The following is an 18714-nucleotide window of genomic DNA, read 5'->3' as shown; positions in this document are numbered from 1 at the left end:
AATGTCTTAAAATTTGGCACAAATGTTCACTGAACTCAAGGATGAACTAAACAGATTTTTATGTCCAAAGGTCAGGGTTGCTGTGACCTCATGTTTCTTTGTTTGTTTGTATGAAAGCAGTATCTCAGGAGCATTTCTTCAGATTTGGTACAGATATTCAGTTGGACTCGAAATTAATACATTAAGCATTTATATGGATATTATGAATAGAAAAAAGTAATGAAATGATATAGGGGTATTACATGATGACAGTTCATATCCAAAAGGTTAATGGTCAGCTTTACTCCGTTAACACAGTATCTCAGGAGTGCCTTCAGGGATTTTTGCAATAATATTATTTTATCCCCTGAATTCTGCGGTTGCTACTTATCGGGTAACTCTTACTAAAAACACTGCCACTAATTGCCGGTAACTGAGAGAACTGCATGGAGATACTCTATTATGATACATCTTATGGAACTATTTTAGAGCATCCAGGGTTTCATTTAGGTAACATCAGCTTCTTTGTGGGTATTTATATATTTGCTTCAGAAATGAGTGCGAGCACGTGAGTCTGGTTCTGAGAGCCTGCTCGCTCCGGTTGTGTGAAGGTGTTGTGGGGGGCATAGCCATGCATGGCGGCATTGACAGAGAGATGGATGGTCCTAGGTGCTCCTGTAAGTCCAGAGAGGCACCCTGACCCCGTTTCCTGCTTGAGCGCTCAGCGGTGACGAATGGCTTCATACTGGGAAGATGGGCCTGCTGAGTCCTACTCATGGCCATTAAGACACCAGAGGCACCGGCTACAAGTCCCCTCCGCCTCCTGCTTCTTTAATTTAGCTGTCACGCAGGACGGCGCAGAGCAGAGGAATGCCAGGTTTGCGTGGAATGCCACTTCCTCCCTGTTACTCACTGGTGATGAGCGCCCGAATGCTCACTCCACAGTCTTTCTGTCTTAGTCAGCCCAAGGATCCCTGCAGTGCCTTCTTTTGGTCTGATCAGGTTCATACTGTCTACTAAAAATATAAAGATTTCCTTTCCTTTTTGTCAGACAGATAGAAAAAGTTAATTTTTTACCTTTACATATTTTGGCTATAACCTGTAGCCTTCCTCAGAAGTGTGCCTTCTTTTGGTTCATATGTTTTAACTCCTCTTCAGACAAATGAGTGAATGTCATGGAAGAAAATATCAAGACAGCAGTATTAACTTTTGGCTTGTAGCAGTTATCACATAATGACATTTTACCTGGCTGCGATCATTTTACATAACTGATACAGTCATTTTCATTCACTTATAGAAAAACAGCTGTTTCAAAGTATTTGTAAATTAAATGTCATGTTGGTATCAGTAGGCCTCTTTCTGAGTAGTTTTCCTATTTGAAATTTGATCGGCCCTCTGTTATGCTTTTTACTTAAACAATTTTTAAAGCAGTAATTAGAAAACAGACAGTGTCTGTTGTGTTTACAAGTCTGTTTTTACCGTCAATTTGAGGAGAGTAATACCTGTCCTTGAATGAAGTCCATTTCCTTCTTCGTTGTTCAAAGGTCTCTTCTTTTTTGTCAGATGAAAGGTAATTTTTTCCCCCATCAAGTGTATTTCCTCTCCAAAATCCAGCCCTTGTCTCATCTCTTCCAGATCTCATGATGACCTTTTTGACATGCTAGTATTAAAATTTGATACAGGTAATTGCCCCTCTTTTTGTTTACATCATTGGTGGATGTCAGGGAATTTCCTCAAATGTTTGAATAACCCACTTCTAAAATGTTTACATTTTTACACAAGACCAAAATAATTGTAAGCGACTGATAGACATGTACTCCCATAACTGCCAGATTTTTGACCTTTAAGCGTGTCATCTGGCATTCTCTTTTTTTTAATGAGCATTTGTTGAATTTGTTAGCAATTAATTTATATATTATTAGTAATAGCTAACTTTCATATGTTTAACTTATGTATTGGCTCATTTCTATAAGGTGTGTACCTGTTCTATTATTATAGTGGTGTAAAATGAACACAAAAACACATTTGAAATATTAATTGTAGCTAGTTTTATATTTAATCGTCAATTAAAATATCATCATCCTGACTAATGGTGCTAATTGACTAATTTCACTTAATTCCAGAACACTGAATTCCTTGCCTGCTATCGTGACATTAATATTTTAAGTTCAGTTCAGTTTTACCAACAGTCTGCTTCCTTATTTATTTTATTTTACATTATAGTCTGGTAGTTTCCCATTTCCTGCTGTAGTCAGTTGTTATCTGAGTCTGAGTCACAGAGGATGTTGTTTGTGTTACATGACATGTAGCTAAATTTTAACTACAGCATAGACCTACACTGTTTAAGGAACAACCACAGCTCAGGTCCAGTTACACAGGACACAGTTAAAGTCACCTACTGCCATTTATACGGTGTCTGGATCCAATCACTGTGTGGGGACTGTAGTGTAGTGTGTGTTTTTGTTCTCTATCTCTCCTATTGTGACCAGTAGGGCTTAAGGAGGAAGTAGAGCTGCCATGCTGATCAAATCAGACTGTAGGAGTGTAGGTGCCAAACAGACCCCCCCCACCCCCACCCACCCACAGGCAATGATTAACACCAGCAGGATGGAGGAAGAGAGATGAGAAAATAGAGGCAAGAGGAGGAGTATGTATCATTGTGTGCGCTTTGCATCAGTTCTTTCTTTCCCTTAGTGCTTTATTTAATTTTAATATGCGATGTTCAGTCCAAGCCATACATAGTTAAAATACAGCACACATCCCAATCCAACCCGTAACATCATCAAAGGTCAATAAAGCAACCCTCCCAAAAAAAACGTTACATCAACAGACATTTTTCAACCAAGCGTGCCAGCTATACCATAAACTTGCAGGAAAAAGAAGCAAAAAACCCACATTGTCTTCCAACTTAATTGCCGCACAGAATAATTTTTGCAAAGCAGTCGACCGTCCAAGAATCTGCCACAAAAGTTAGCTACATACTGTCACACAACCTTCTGAAGCTGAACGAGACTTTCCATATTTCTAACATAATGAAATATATTTCATCAGTAATCTGTACAGTGGTCTGTATAAGACAGTTGGCAAGATATTGTATTTAAGTGGATTGTTTTATGTAAAAAAAAAAAAAAAAAAGTCTACGTTTTGTAACAAAGTTCATATTTTCTTAAACAAGGATCTGAGCTGCAAACAGTCTTTAGTGAAGCTCTCAGTAGTTTAATTTTCCGTTGGACAATCTGTGGCACTTTGTTTACTTTCAGTCAGTCCTTTGGAGAAAAAAAAAATCAGCTCATGTTCTAGGGGGGTTAATACTTCCTTGTGCAGGAGGTGCCCTTTCATTAGCCTCAATAACTTGATGCTAAACTTTAACGGCAAGCTTGTATATTAGCAAATAAATCTTAGCTTACATTTGTGTGCATTTGGCAGGGATTGACCCTTTGTTGATCTTGGACATTGTACTCTGCCCTTGGCCTCGATGTCCTTCAAACTAGTGTGTGTGTGAATTGTTTACTCGTCTTGTTGTATTTTATTATTGTGCTATAAAGCTCTCAAGCTGATGAAAAACAGTGTCCATTTTTGACAACAGCATTAAAGTGTGTAAAAGGTCTTGTCCTTGTGAGTCGCCTCTTTCCCAGAAGGACAGCTTTTACACCTTCATCCCTGTTTTCTTCCCTGCTTTCGCCCATATGTTTGCGCTTTTCTCCTTCATTTCGTCCATTCACTCCACTCTCCCATTTTAACCGCACATATCCAGGCGCCGTAGCACAGACCCCTGTCGCCTGTAGGCCTGTAAAAGCTGAGATGCATCCATCTCCATCCCCCATCTTTGGGTTGTAAACACCACTGAGTGGACAATGAGCTTAGAGAGAGTGACATCAATCCTGACGTCGTCATAACACGATGAAGGATAGATAATCTCATCCTCAGCTAAAGATGCGCTCTGACTCCTGACTGTTGAAATGAACAGAACAGTTTTGGTTTCAAAGAGAGCGACCGGGGAGGTTGAACTTGTGTTTCTTGGTTAAGAGCTGTAACTGAAATATTTTTGACTGCTTTCTAGGATCTAGGATGTAGTTCATTGGTGGACGATGAGTCTCAACCACAGCAGCACAAAACAACTACAAACACTTTGGCCTGTGACTCATTCTGTTATCGTGGTGCTCACTCCATCTCCCTGCCTCCTTCACTCTTTTCTCGTTATGTGTTTGTCGTCTTTCTCACACCCACAGTCGTGCAGTACAGATGAATGCACATACAATGTGACAGACTGCGAGACTGTGACTCACACACAGCAGTGTTTGGGAAAAGGACGCTGTCTCACCTCTTTTTCCTCCTTATGAGAAGTCTGCTGTTAACAAGTCTTTTTTTTATTTTGAGTGCATCAGGGAAGGGGCTTAATGTATTTGATGCATACTGGTGATGACGTGCTTAAATGGATGGCCTGTGTATTGATTAGTCCAACAAAAATACCAAGAAGTCCCCCTCTCCAGCTCACAATTCTGAGAATTCGAATTTTATTTAAATCTTAAATGGAATATTTTTTAGGTTTGTTCTGTAGGTCAGTTAAAACATATGTTTAAATCTAGCTATTTTTAAAAAAAATTATAACACATGAGACACAAAACCGCTGAACATTTAACACATTTGTAAGCATCACCTCTGTTGGTGAAGTAGACTTATCCTGTGTTCTGACTGTGGAGCATTTATTTTAACTAAAAATATATTTATATATATATCTATATATATCTATATATCTCAAATAAATCAGAGGTTCTCAAAGTTTTTTTCTTTTCTTTCTTAGTTCAGGACCCCCAAAATCTGTATTATATCTGCTAGGGACCTAAACTTACAAAAATGCAGCATGAATTAGCATGATGTCCACATTCTCTTTTGCTTAAAATCAGTAGCCACTTTAATACAGAGATCCCGGAAAAAAGGTGAGATGGTGATCCTATCTTTTTTCCACCATCAGCCAATTTCCACAGCCTTACCAAAGGCATAAACCGAGATGAGACGGGCCGGACTTTTCCACAGCGGGCTTGGGTTCTGGAATCAAAGGGGAGGTGATGCAGCGCAGCGTATAGTGTGATGTATAACTTGCACATCGGAAATACCCAGAGCATCGCAGTGTTGCTAACCTCAGTCAGTCTGTCGTTCACCATTCCACAAATGTTAGCATGGTTAGAATTGTCTGCCCGAAGTGACAAATATCAGTTGAGTTTGATAGACATATCACCGTTCAATCATTTCAATGAGCCGGTTAAAATGATTGGATGGTGTTTTTTTAGTCCCGTCTGTTCCACAGGTGACTAATTGTTTTAATTTTTGTATTAGAGCATTTAATTAATTGGTTGCAACTGGGGTGTGAAGGGGATTTTAAGCAATGTAGTAAAAAAAAAAAATGCTCCAGGAAAAAAACTCCTACCCTACCTTTAATATTTTAAATGTTTCTATGTGTTTGATGACATTTGTTTATTGAACAGAGTTGTAGTGTGCTGTGGCAGATATACTGTATTTGCAATTTATGCATTGACCCTATTCTACTATGTGACAATAAGATGTAAATGTAACGTTCTGTGTCTTTATCTCCTCCACAGGGACATCATGATCACCCATTTTGAGCCGTCCATTTCATATGAGGGTCTGTACGGGGAGGTGAGAGACATGTGCTCTATGGACAATGACCAGCTCTTCACTATGAAGTGGATCGATGAAGAAGGTGCCTCACCTTTGCTCCACTTTACGTCCCTGTTCTTCACTATCAGCTTCACTTAAGTTAGAGACATGGGTCACAGCTGCAGACACTTATATTTGTTTAAACTCCCCATATCTAATCTTTTTCATTAAAAAGATTAGATTAAGAGTTACATGCCAAACTATATTCTAGAATAAATAAACATACACTATAACTGAGTCACTGGCTGACTTTAAGTGCTTTAAGTTGGTGCCATGTGTTAATATGTACACATGTTCTTGCACATTGTAAGTCTTTTCTTATCAGTGAAGATAAGTGTACAGCCCTCCCCTCAATTTGTTGTTGTCAGCCAGTTAGTCAGGCAGCAGTAATAGTGTCATAGGAAAGATGGAGCTGTCAGATCACTCTGCTCAAGATAAGGTCATGCTGCCCAAACTCATTAGACTCGGATCTTCTGCCACTAGTAGCCACCCACATACCATCAGTGGAGTCATTAGCTTGTTTGAGGATAAAAGCTCCTGATGGTCGTAATGAAGTACTGTGTTAATTGGAAGCTGTCTCGACTTCAGCACCATCCATGGAAACCACATACGTGTGCTATTAATGAATACTGATTGTAGCCAAGGTTCAGACGTTCAGGTCACATGTCACCTGGTTTCACGTGATTAGCTTATTATATATACTGTATGTCAAACATAGTTACTGATCTAAAGGAAAACTTTTGATCATCTTTACTGAAACTTGAATATGATTGTAATTACAAGTGGGCTGAAATAACCAGTTGCTTGTCAAATGACGTCTGGTTCCCATTGTCAGTTTTAACACATAGGCAGTTAAAGATATTTGCCTATCATAAATACCAAGAAGTGTTGAAGTATGTGTTAGGATGGTTGAAAACTGCCATGACTGTGCTAGCAGAACTGAAAACAACACTATTTATTTTTTTTTAGATAGTAATTGGACAGAAACCATTAAGTCAACTAACTTAATATTTAATTAACAATGGATTTTGTTACTGCAGTTTCTAAACACAATGTCAGAGTAGACCATTTTTAACATATTCTCCAATAATCACATGAGAATCAAGTAAATGTTAAGTTTAAGGTTTCTCAAATTTAGCAGCGTCTCAGGCAAGCATCTGAACTGCCTCGATACCAAGTAAGCCCCCTGTTAACATCAGTAACTGCCACAGTCCATGTCCTTGTTCTGCTTTGTGCTATTCTGACAAGACTGAAGCGGACTGATGGCCTTGTTCTTCTCCGCTTGCATCAGCCATAGCGTCTTTCTTGATGGGGATGCGGATTGCATTTTAAGGGGCCACACGCTACTCAAGGACAGTCAGAGAAGATCCTCAGCTCAGTTGACGAGTTCAACATTTTAGATCAAATGTCAAACATGGAGTATTCACTGAAACAGATTGTACCCGAATGTTTGCCATTTTTAAGATTATCGTCTCAGCTAGCAGTGTATGTATTATAGGGTTGTTTTTACAAGCAATAATACATGTGATGGTTTTTAAACTTTACATATTTTACCAAAGAGCACAAAAAGACTTTTTAATTATGTAATATTTATTTCCGTTGTAATTATGGTTGCTAGATTTTGTGAAAAATCATAGTGCCATTATTGTAGATAATACTACAATTATGATAAACAATTCCTGAATATTGTGAATCTGTTTGGTTGGGTAAGGAAAGATTACTGATCATTTTGTCGTCATTGTGTTTTTTCAACCCAAACATGTAAACTGAAGCTAGGTTTAAAAACAAAATGCTTAAAATCTACCAACTTTAATTTTGTGTGTTTGACATAGGCTACCTCCCTGTAGACAATAAGCAGACAGCACAGACAAGGAACAAACTGTCATATTCATGTTATTACTTCATTAAACTGCAGCCCTTTGTAATTATATAATAACACAAGCTGACATTTAGATCGGAATTGAGATCAGATTATTTGTGCAGCTCTCGTAACACTCGTAAGAAAAATCTTTATCCTTATCAAAATTGTTTTTAATGATAGACAAATATTGACTTAAACGTTTTCTAGGAATGTAGTGGCTGTTAAATCAAGGCCAATGTGCAACATGTCTTAAACGAACCATGTTTAGTTAACTTGTTTATTGCTATTTTCGTACTAATTTAAAATTTAGCATTTAGCATTATATTTGGTGACTTGTTGAATGTATGTTAAGATGATTTCAGAAGTCAGTAAAACTTCATAGTGTTCTTTAAGCATAATTGTCCACACACCTTCTAACATAATAAGGAATGAGTTGAAGCTTTGCTCAAAAATAGAGATCTCAGTCAAGTTGCGAATGATTACATCCTTACTATTATATGACTATTTTTCTGTTAGTTTTTCTGTAGTCTTAAATATTGCAGCGTTGGAGAACTGAGATCCAAAATGCTATGTTTAGGAATTTACTGCCTTTCTTGAAATCAATCAGACCTAGGGAAAAAACCTTATCGACTGAAGTTTAGGTGGTAATGGAAAAACATGTGGGGAAACTTGGTGATGAATACATTTTCATGCACTGTATATACTATAGTATATATGTTGTGTAAAATGTGTAAAAGGTTACGCCGTCGCAAATGTAATGTCACTTCCCGAAAACAAAACTGTTCTTAAGTTAAACCACGCAACATCAGTATCGTATGTTATCACTGATGAGGTGTCTGCCGCAGTCCACCCACTGCTTCTATATCAGTTTGTATTACTTAAAACATGCACTGTGTGTCATAGTTTCTGTTCTGAGCCTATTTATATTACCAGTGGTTACTGTTGTGACCAGTCAGGAAGAGTGCCACTAATAGAATCAATGTCTGCCTCTCTGTGTCACACTGACACACAGCTCTTTCTGTTAATGAGAGGGAACTAATTGGATCTGTACCTGAGTGGTATTTAAATTATTGACTCCTATCACAGTGGAAATGGCTCTTTACAAAATTTAAATGAAAGCTTGCCTGTAGTTATCACATATACTCTCACTTACACCCACACACTTTTTTAATTTGTTTTTTTTGCCTTAAAGTTCAGGCATATCACACTGACAGTAGTTTGACAAACATTGTTGTAAATGTCATGTTGCTCTATTGAATGACTCGCCTTTTACACACACAACATGTTGCTGAGAACAGGAAATATCCATAAGCTCTTAATTCCTTCTCATTTGTTGTTTGTCCTTAAACACATTGGCTGCTTTCTGGAGTCACTTTTAACAAATGTCAAACAATTTAGCAACTTTTTCACATGTGGGATGCAACAGATGAGAGGGAGATTACTGTATTTTTTTTATTGTGAGATGTATTTGTCATAACTACAAGATGCAATCTGCATCAGATGTCATGGCTGATGCAAGCAGAGAGAAACATGTATTACAGCCAAACAGAAGCTCATTTGTAATATTCAGTTACATTCAAACAGATGTGTGTAATGTGTCACCTCTCATCTGTTCACTGTGCTGTCCAAGTGCTCTGCAGTTAAAAACAATCATGAATATTTAATGCAGGTTTACCTGGGTTTTTACATGGCCTAGGGTTTGTCCGGGCAAATGATTTAATGTTCATTTCACATTCATCTGTTTTATCCTGAGCGTGTTTGTGAAAGATAGTTAGGAACATACAGTATGTTGTTCCTGTAGTTACATCTTATTCATATCAACATTTTGTGGAAGGTTGTGAAAAACAGATGTGTGGGTCGGTGTCCTCCTACAAGAAAATTGGGCATTGTTCTGGGTTTTTCTTAAGTTTTTGGAACATTAAGAGACACAGATGGTGAAGGTGTAGACATCCTCCCATAAGAAAATTTTAAGAATTTAGAGAACAACGATTTCATCTTTTTTTTTCTTCTTCATAAACTGTAATTGTCGCAATATTTTTGAACAAAACTTGGCAAAAACTAAAGCAGTTAATGAACGTGAACATTGAAGAGGCTTAAAAAATAAGACATTCTCAAGATGTCCACTGGGAATCACCCATATCTATTAAAATGGAGAAAACTCATGTAACTAGTTTTGGGGCTGTCCACACTTTATATTCATTTGTCTATCTAAACCTTATAAAGGTACGGGAAATCTTGCTTAACATGACAGAAATATACATAAAATTGTAGTTAAGCCTTGGTTTTATGGAGCCAGTCTTACTGCAGGATGTAGTGAGACATCTTATGATCTGCATCCTTCACCTGTTTTGTCCCAGTAACCTGGTTTCTGCTGAGAATGTAAATGTGCTGACATCTGGTTTCTCCCCCGCTGTCAGGTGACCCTTGCACCGTGTCGTCTCAGCTGGAACTGGAGGAGGCTCTGCGTCTCTACGAACTCAACAAAGACTCCGAGCTCATTATCCATGGTGAGCTTTCTCACAGTTGGGCAGTATTTATAATGGAGCATAATATTGGTTTAGAGTATTACTCATGTGCTGCGGCTGCTAAGATCTTGATTCGGAGCAGCTGCTTGATAAGTTAAGGGTTCAGGTGTGAGGCCTTTGTGCTGTGCAGCTGGTTGTTGTGGTTTATGATGCACTCCATTAGATAGCCGTATATTTGTGGTTACTGAGCGGCATCAGACCTCCAGGCCATGAATGACCAGCTACAAACTGACCTAATGCTTGTCGTTAGAAACGTTTAATAACAATATTGATACCTTGGTTTCAGTTTCCATTTTAAAAAAAATGACATCACAAGTCTTGATCACCTTTTTTGCATTTTAAATACTCAAAGCAGTTTCACACCATAAAAATAATCTTGTTTACCCCAGTGTAGTTTAACTTTACTGGTCTGTTTCAAGGTTATTATTGTTAACGAAAACTAACAAAATGAAGAAAACTAGAATTGAAAAAACATTTTCGTTAACTGAAATAAATAAAAACTATAATTAAAAGAAAAAAATGACAACTAACTGAAACTGTATTGTGTGCTTACAAAACTAAGTAAAACATATAAAAATTATGGATAAAATTCCCTTCGTTTTCGACTTTGTCAATGTCGGATTGATATGAAAGCGATTTATTTCGCTCTAGCAATTTTAGCTAGTGGCACCATACGGTACTTCACGGTCCGTCACTTCTCGTCACTTGTCGTTTAGTTGTCTTCTTGTCTCCGCTCTACCTGGAAACATGGAGACTAAAGTTAGGAGAAAGCAGAGTCCTGCATGAGATTTATTTGAATACGACAGCGAAGAAGATAAAAGATATGAAAAAACTAAAATCAATACTAAAACTAGGCATTTAGAAAAAAATTTAAACTAATAAAAACTAGCAAACCTGCTCTAAAAACTAATTAAAACTAACTGAATTAGAGAAAAAAGTCAATAAACTTTAATGAAAAATCCAAAACTTTTATAACCTTGGTCTGTTTCAGCTCCTTTAGTTTTATGTTTCAGCTCTGACATTTTACCGCTCACACCAGTTCTATGAGGTAAAACATAAACCTGTTTAGCACAGCTTGTAGTTGTTTGTTAACATATCATTGAAGTTAACTTATAAAAAGCCATGCATCTTCTGCATGCACTAATTCTAAAGATGTTAAGGTATTTGGTATCAAAGAACAGACATAACTTGATTGTATCGTTTGGTGCCATAAAATTTTCAAAGTTCAGTACCCAGCTCAAGATGACACACACTCTTTAACCTGATTTAGTCTTTAGCTGCTACTGTTTGTGTGCAATTATCACACAGGCAAATGTACAGCATATCATGTATTTAAATCTGTTCTCCTACGTTATGGGATACATTGAATAATTATTTGTGAAAATGCCTTATAAATCTCGATGAGAAACTAAATTGATCATTTTAGAATGTGTTTTTAAAAATGAGGTGTTTTGGTTTGTTTGTGTGAAAATGCCCTGATTGTGAATGTGATTTTTTTTTTTTTTTTTTTTTTTTTTGTCCCTGTCTTTGTCTGCAATTTTGTAAGACTCACAGAGATGAAAATTTCTATTTATATTTGGTTTTTCACCATCATTCCCTGCATCCGTCTTTGCTTTTGATGTACATTGTTTGCTTGTAAATTTCTTCCTCAAAGAAAATCTTTTCTTCTCGGTACTGTCTCTTCCGTGCCTTTTCATTCCTGATCTGTTTTGAACACGAACGGACGGATAGACAACAAAGAAGCCTCAGACATATGGTTAACGCTGCACTGACCTGTGAAAACAGCATTACTTCCGCTGTTGATGTCTGTCTGCGAGCCCTTGAGCTCTTTCTAAGCTCCGCCGACTTGACAAATAGTTGTACAACTTCATGAATCCTGAGGTCAGGGCCAACGTAGATAGAAACGGAGCGGGACCACTGGAGGTGGAGTGATATGGAACATTTGATTGACAGGCAGGCTGTGTGAGTATACAAGAATACAGCCTGGGGGGGCACTGGGGAGGGCTGACTGTGCGGTTAATGTAAAGTTTTAATCAAATCAGAGGTGAGGGGTCAAGAGTACACTGGATGCCAGCATGGCGGTGGAGGATGAATGGAGGAGGGGGATGTGGAGGAGAGGATGTGACAGTGCTGCAGGGGGTTGCCAGGTCTGTTCGCTAACGAGCTCGTCGGCTGTAGCCCACGCCTCGCCTCTGACTCACACTGCCCCCAGTCTCACGCTCCGTCTCTGTCTCACTCACATACTCACTCGTGCAATCTCCTGACTTCTTTAAAAGCCTTTTCCCACTTCACAAATGCACCGTCATGAAAACAAGAGTAATTTTAATCAAATGACCCTAGGCGACAGGTGCGCTACAGGTAGTCTCAACTGCTGTTATGATGAGAGGAAGTGAGATGCACGCAGCAACTTACAAACATCCCAAGATGAATTCCATTACCTTCCACAGATGAATGGAACACCTCTCCCCTCTTTTTTCTCCCTAGTGTTCCCATGTGTACCAGAGAAACCTGGCATGCCCTGTCCAGGAGAAGACAGTGAGTTACTCTTTACATCTAAATACTTTTATCTGCTATGGTTCTACAAAAGACTAGGCGTGTTGTCTTTTTTCATACTTCTATAATTCTCTCACCCTGAAGGGTTTTTAAATTGGAAGACATGATAAAACTGTAGACACCTGACAAATCTAGGAAAAATTTGAAAGAAATGCAGATGTGGATTGAGTTTGATGATGACACTGAACTCACTCATTGAATATACAAGAATTCTAGAAGTTTTCTAACACTGAGATTGCCAAGATTTAGTAAGCATTTTATTTTAGAGGTAAAATAATTATTACACTAATTGATTTGAGGTCAACTATTAAATGAATTACGACAAAAAAGAACTAAAGTCAAAATCTTTGCTTTTAGCTTAAGTATAGGTTATTATTATTATTATTTTGGGTTTTTTATCACAGTAATTTGGAGATTTTGTGTTGTCGACTAAAGAGGACATTTGAAGATGTCATCTCGGTCTTTAGAAAACAGCATTTTCTTTTTTTATAGACCAAAGTAATTGAGAAAATTATTATTAGCTGCAGGCTTATTTTATTTAATACCTGATTAGGTTCCCTTAGGATCCCTTTTGCAGTCTTGCACATAAAAACCAGTGAACACACAGATGAGACAAAGCTCATACCTGGTTTTCTTTTTTTTAGAGTCTATATATCGGCGTGGAGCCCGGCGCTGGAGGAAGCTCTACTATGCCAGCGGCCATGCCTTTCAGGCCAAACGCTTTAACAGGGTAAGGCGCTTTTTTTGTACATATTATTTTTGTCAGTCTTTCATGTAATTATTTGTTTGAATAGTATCAATAGTCATCGATAGTAATGATGATAAATCTAAAAACATACACAACACATGCATTTTAAAGCTTGGGAAAGGTGTAGTTAAACAGAATGATACATCTGTTTTTGTGATTTGTGTTTTTTATACACTGAAGGTGACAGAGAGCGGTGAACAGTGGTAGGGATTTCTCAAAGGATTTTATTCTAGACATATAAGATACATGTTTAAGAAGCTGCTAGGTCTGTTTCAATTATCACATAGTCCATAATCACTTAAGCAGGCTGCAATCAATTTGCATAATCATTATGTAACTTAATACTCTTCATATCAGGCAATAGCTGGATGAAACTAATATAAATATATACTATTACTATAACTATATACTATTGAAATTTTGATGGGTGTTCTTTTAATTAAGCCTCCCTTTCCTCTTCCATGGTTTAATGGCCACCAACATTTCATCCCACAGTGATTAATTTCTAAATTGAATCAACTGTATTTCAATGAGCATCTGTTCACTGCAACATCATGGATTTAACTCTGATATTCAGTGCCAAAAATGGATCTTTTTCTTCTTCTTTTTAAGGTGTATGTGTATTATTAGAGACTTACAACTCATCAGAGGCATAAAATTAACAGAAAGAGACAGTTCAATCCTTATATCCCCTTTTTCCTAATGAAAATTAATAATCAGCTAAACTTAAATGACCATCATAGTCCTATAATGCCTTTTTTTTTTTTGATGATATTTTTCCTCCGTCTTCCTCCCTGAGCAGCGAGCCCACTGTGCCATCTGTACGGACCGAATCTGGGGTCTGGGGAGACAAGGCTACAAATGCATCAACTGTAAACTATTGGTGCACAAGAAGTGCCATAAATTGGTGACAGTGGAGTGTGGCAGACCAATGATCCAGGTGAGAGCTGTGACAAATGTCATGATCATTAGGTCGATGTTGTAAAGTGGATCATTAGCATCCATGACTCACACATCCACCATGAGATTGTATTCTGTTTCTGCGCTGTTTATAATTAACGGCAAATGTTGTTGCCCAGGAACCGATCATGCCCGGACCACCATCGAGCCAGTTAGACCAAACCGAACAGCCAGGTAACACACACACATGCAATTGTAAAAGCATTAATGTCAGTGCTTGCAAATGATAATGAGATCTCAAAATTTCTGAAAGGTCATAGCTTACTCTGAATAGGAAATGTACTGAGGATTTTAGAAGCAGAAAGCAAAGAAGAGAAAATATTCTTCTTCCTGTTCATGTTTCATGCAGGCATCTGTTAATTTATGTATTTCAGTGTAAGTTTTTTTTTTTTTTACTCTTTGCACCTGCACCTGCAAACCACCAGCTTTTGTAAACTTTTCATTACACCTTTAACATGAGATATCTTTACTCTTGAGCAGGAAGTTTATAAATGACTCTTTGACAGAAGCTTTTGCACTCAGTTCTGAAAAGATTAGACTGAAATTATCATTTTTTTTGTCATTAAGAACAAAATCCATTCCAAAGTGCAAAGCCAACTGTATTTCAGTGTATTGTGACTAATTTAATTAGCAGGAATCTTAGACAAGACAAACATATTTTTACTCTCTCATCTCAGCCGACCTTAATCAAAGAACAGTTAATGATTTTCAAGCAAAATTATTATTTGATTATGTCATTGAATTAAGTGATTATTATCCATATTTGGGGGGTCTTTTCCATCCACTCAAGCTTCTTATCCTGGTTTTGAAGTGGATGCAGATTTCATCCCATTCAACTGTCTGACAAACAGAAACATATGTAAATTAGAGCTACTTTTGCAGTAATCTAGAATATTAATGACTGTTGACTGTATTGGTTACAATCAGCCATTGAGCCCAATACAGTAAAGTCTAGAGGACGTTCTCATGTCCACATCGAATGATTGTGCACTTGAGATCTGTTATGCAAAGGGATAAGCTTACATAGACCTTTCACTGGATTTCTGAGGAGGCAAATGCAATATAGATTTATCCTTTAAGGACAAACAAGCTGATACTACCAGGGTGACCACCCAGACGACAAGTTGGTCAGCTGCGTTTGGGATTTTACATTCGGCACCAGACTCTAAGTCCAGTCAGGTGTTTGAGAGGCTGACTGGAATGAGAGAGCTTAGGATTGTTGTTGCTATTGTTAGTGAGGCAGTGGAAACTCCTTCCACTACAGACACCCACAGGGCCACCTGGGAGTTTGTGGAATCTAGACACACAAGTTTTGTGATGCAGATATGTTTTTTTAAAAGCCTATTTAAAAAATGCGTCATTATTCAACTCAAATGACCGACATTATAATATGATAATAATGGTAGGATGCCTGTTTGTTCTTTGCTATAATGTTACAGAGGTATGGGTTTAAAATGGGTATATTTTCTTTTTAAAGGCAGCAGAAAGAAATTACTCTGGCACTGCAGAGCTGCGAATGAAACGTGTGACTGTCTCTCACCTACTTTCTCCCCTTCTTTTCTCATCTCTCCTATTTTTTCCTCCGCTGCCTCCCCCTCTCCTTCTGTCTGTCTGTCACTGTCTGTCACTTTCTCTTCTCTTTCCTCCTTCAGGCCCTCACAATAAAGACTCCAGAGAAAGCTTGAATTATGATGGAGAGGAGAAAGAGGTGAGGGAAATCTTTTCAAATGCTGCTGATGTGTCTGTCAACCTGTCATGTCGTCTATATAGACATGTGCAATTAAAGAGATTGCTTTACAGGATTTTTATATGAAGGAGAAAGAAGAAATTCACCTGGGAACGGAGGTGCATTTTGGTCCTCCTTTGTTTTTGTGTACATCTCGGTGACCCTTCTTGCACCTGCTGGGCATGTGTGATACAGAGAGCATGCCGACGTAGGCACCCTTGCAGTGGTATGGGTATTGATTTCCTTTGGTGGAGCTAATAAAGTAACCTTTTATCACAGCTCTTAACACCAGAGGCTGATTAATGGCTAGGGATGTAGTTTGGGGTAAGAGAGGGGAGAGGGGGTGTTGGGTGGAACAGGAGAGCTGGAGATGGATAAAGAATGAACAGAGTTGAACGCAGATAGATGGAGATAAAAGAGAGCAAGCCAAATGATCTTATCTTTCGGCTCGGTGTCTGACTCTGGGGATGGGGGTTGTCTTGTGAAGGGAGGTTAGATGGATTGGTAGTGGAAACGGTTTGCTACAGAGCAGATTACAGGAGAGGAGGGAAGAGAGAGGAAGATAGGTGTGGAAATAGTAAAGGTGTCACGAGTGTTAAAGAGAGACAGGACTTTAATACTGCCAGCTTTTACTCAAATGCAGTCCCTATAATGGAATTTAATAAGGGCAAGATAGTCGTTATAATGATTTCCTTCAAATAAAGAGCTGGGAACAGTTTAAGTTGAAGTTTAATTTACAAATCACCCAAAGGAATCACCCTCATCTACAAAACTGGTTAGCACAGTTTTATGATATCATTGCTTTTGGATCAGTATTTTCCAGTAGGTTAACGATTGAGTTGTGACATGAAAAACTGAGATACCAAGTCAACTTTGTGTTATGAAGATCATGTTTACAGATTTAATTACAGTCTGTTATCCCCCTATTTCCCCCCCACCAGGCACGAAGCAGTCGAGACACTGGGAAATCGCCTTCCAGCCTGGGCCTGTCAGACTTCGATCTTCTCAGGGTGATCGGACGGGGCAGCTACGCCAAGGTGTTGTTGGTGCAACTCAAGAAGACGGAGCGTATCTATGCCATGAAGGTGGTGAAGAAAGAGCTGGTCAACGATGATGAGGTAAACGTGTCATAAATGCTGGTATATCACTGTTGATTTCAGGTTATTTTTGTTCAGCCTCGTGGTTCTCCTGACCATCAGAGTTACGAACATGACTAATGTGTTTTACACAGCATCTAAGCTTTTCCACAGCAGTCTGGAGAGAAAATAAATACATTATGCCAAATAATGTTGGAAATGAACAGATGTAGAGCAGATGTTGTTTTCTATGTTCTTCCTACATCCACAGTTATGCATAATTTTTAGGCAAATAACAAGAAATCATCTTAGCTCCTCAAACCTAGGGAAAACTTAACCTTTTAAGGAGAAAACGCTATATATTATTTTTTCTGTGTTTTTTTTTTATGTTTCAAATGTGTACCCTTTTTATGTGCTCCATCTGTGTTGTTTTCCCAGTGTAGAGGACTTTTTTTTGTAATTATGGAATCACACTGGGAATAACAGCAAAAGAAGGGGAAAAATATCAAACAGGTGATAAACCACACCAATCCTTTTTTTTTTTCTTCAAGATCTCTTTTTCTCTAAACTGAACCCAGGGGGAAATCAGAAAATCTGTCACCTGGAATTTTGTCAGATGTGTCCTGATTTTGCTCACTTAAGTGTTGTTAAAGGGGTTTTCTCTACAGTTCGATAATTGACGTTTTCTCCAATCCTATAATTATTAGGATTAAAGTAAGCTTCTCTTAAATAGTGTAAAACTGGTCAGGATAGTATCGCCTCCAATTCATTTTGACCCATGAAAAACCCCTGCTTTATAAATCATATTCTTTCAGCACTTGTACACCTCCATTAGCAGGTTTTATAGAATTTTTAAAAAAAATTAAAATCAGATATTGTGGAATTTCAGAGGTTTTCCACATAAAAAAATCTTAATACAATGTAAGGTTTCACTGCCCCTTAAGTATGCATTTGCAAACAAAGTGTTGTTGCCAGAGGTTTGGAGAAAATGTACATGAGTGAAGCTGGAGTACCTCTATGTCTGTACAGTAACACAGCACCTCTGTGCCGTGAGGTTAGTTAATAGTGAAACCATCGCTCCTCTGTTACTGCCATTTATAATTCATGCAATTAGTGCAATCGGTGTGAACTGTTACTGAAAGCACCACCAATATTTGTCTCCCGTGATTGAGCACCCATTTCGTCTGAAACACTTCAAGTTACGTTGACAGACCTTTTCTAAGCCATCAGTCTTTCTAAGAAGGTGTAGATAAACCATCATGTCGTCAAAAATTGATCTGGACATACATGTGTAGCAGCACAGCAGCGGCAGCAGGAGTAGTTAGCCTTGATTAGACACACTTAGCATGAGTGAGAAATTGACAAGTGCCTCTCGATCAATGGTGAAGTGTTCTGCTGTCCCTGCCCTGTCAGCGTGAGCAGCATCCGTGTCCAGACATATCATCATCTAGCATCAATAGAGACCTGCTTCTGCTTCTCCTGGCTCAGCCCTTTTCTTCCACCGCCAGTGGAGCACGTGCGCGAGCCTCAAGCTTTGGAGGATGGTCGATGAGGCACTTTGCTTATTCAGCTTTTATAAGTTCAAGGGTACTATGTCAGAATGATCCGTG

General features: G+C 38.3%; 1 protein-coding gene across 1 annotated transcript in view; it reads left to right on the top strand.

Annotated features, from left to right (window-relative positions):
- The window catches only part of prkci (protein kinase C, iota), a 36268-nt gene that overhangs the window by 4601 nt on the left and 12953 nt on the right, over window positions 1-18714 (top strand). The window contains exons 2-9 of the mRNA XM_030161261.1: window positions 5577-5698; window positions 9934-10023; window positions 12526-12576; window positions 13239-13324; window positions 14145-14282; window positions 14422-14476; window positions 15955-16010; window positions 16970-17146. Coding sequence (XP_030017121.1) covers window positions 5577-5698; window positions 9934-10023; window positions 12526-12576; window positions 13239-13324; window positions 14145-14282; window positions 14422-14476; window positions 15955-16010; window positions 16970-17146 — 775 coding nt within the window. The remainder of the gene's footprint in view (window positions 1-5576; window positions 5699-9933; window positions 10024-12525; window positions 12577-13238; window positions 13325-14144; window positions 14283-14421; window positions 14477-15954; window positions 16011-16969; window positions 17147-18714) is intronic.

The sequence above is a fragment of the Sphaeramia orbicularis genome, chromosome 17 (assembly GCF_902148855.1).
Source record: "Sphaeramia orbicularis chromosome 17, fSphaOr1.1, whole genome shotgun sequence".
Taxonomy (NCBI): domain Eukaryota; kingdom Metazoa; phylum Chordata; class Actinopteri; order Kurtiformes; family Apogonidae; genus Sphaeramia; species Sphaeramia orbicularis.
Note: the sequence above shows the minus strand (reverse complement) of the source record. Positions and strands in the feature narration are given on the sequence as shown.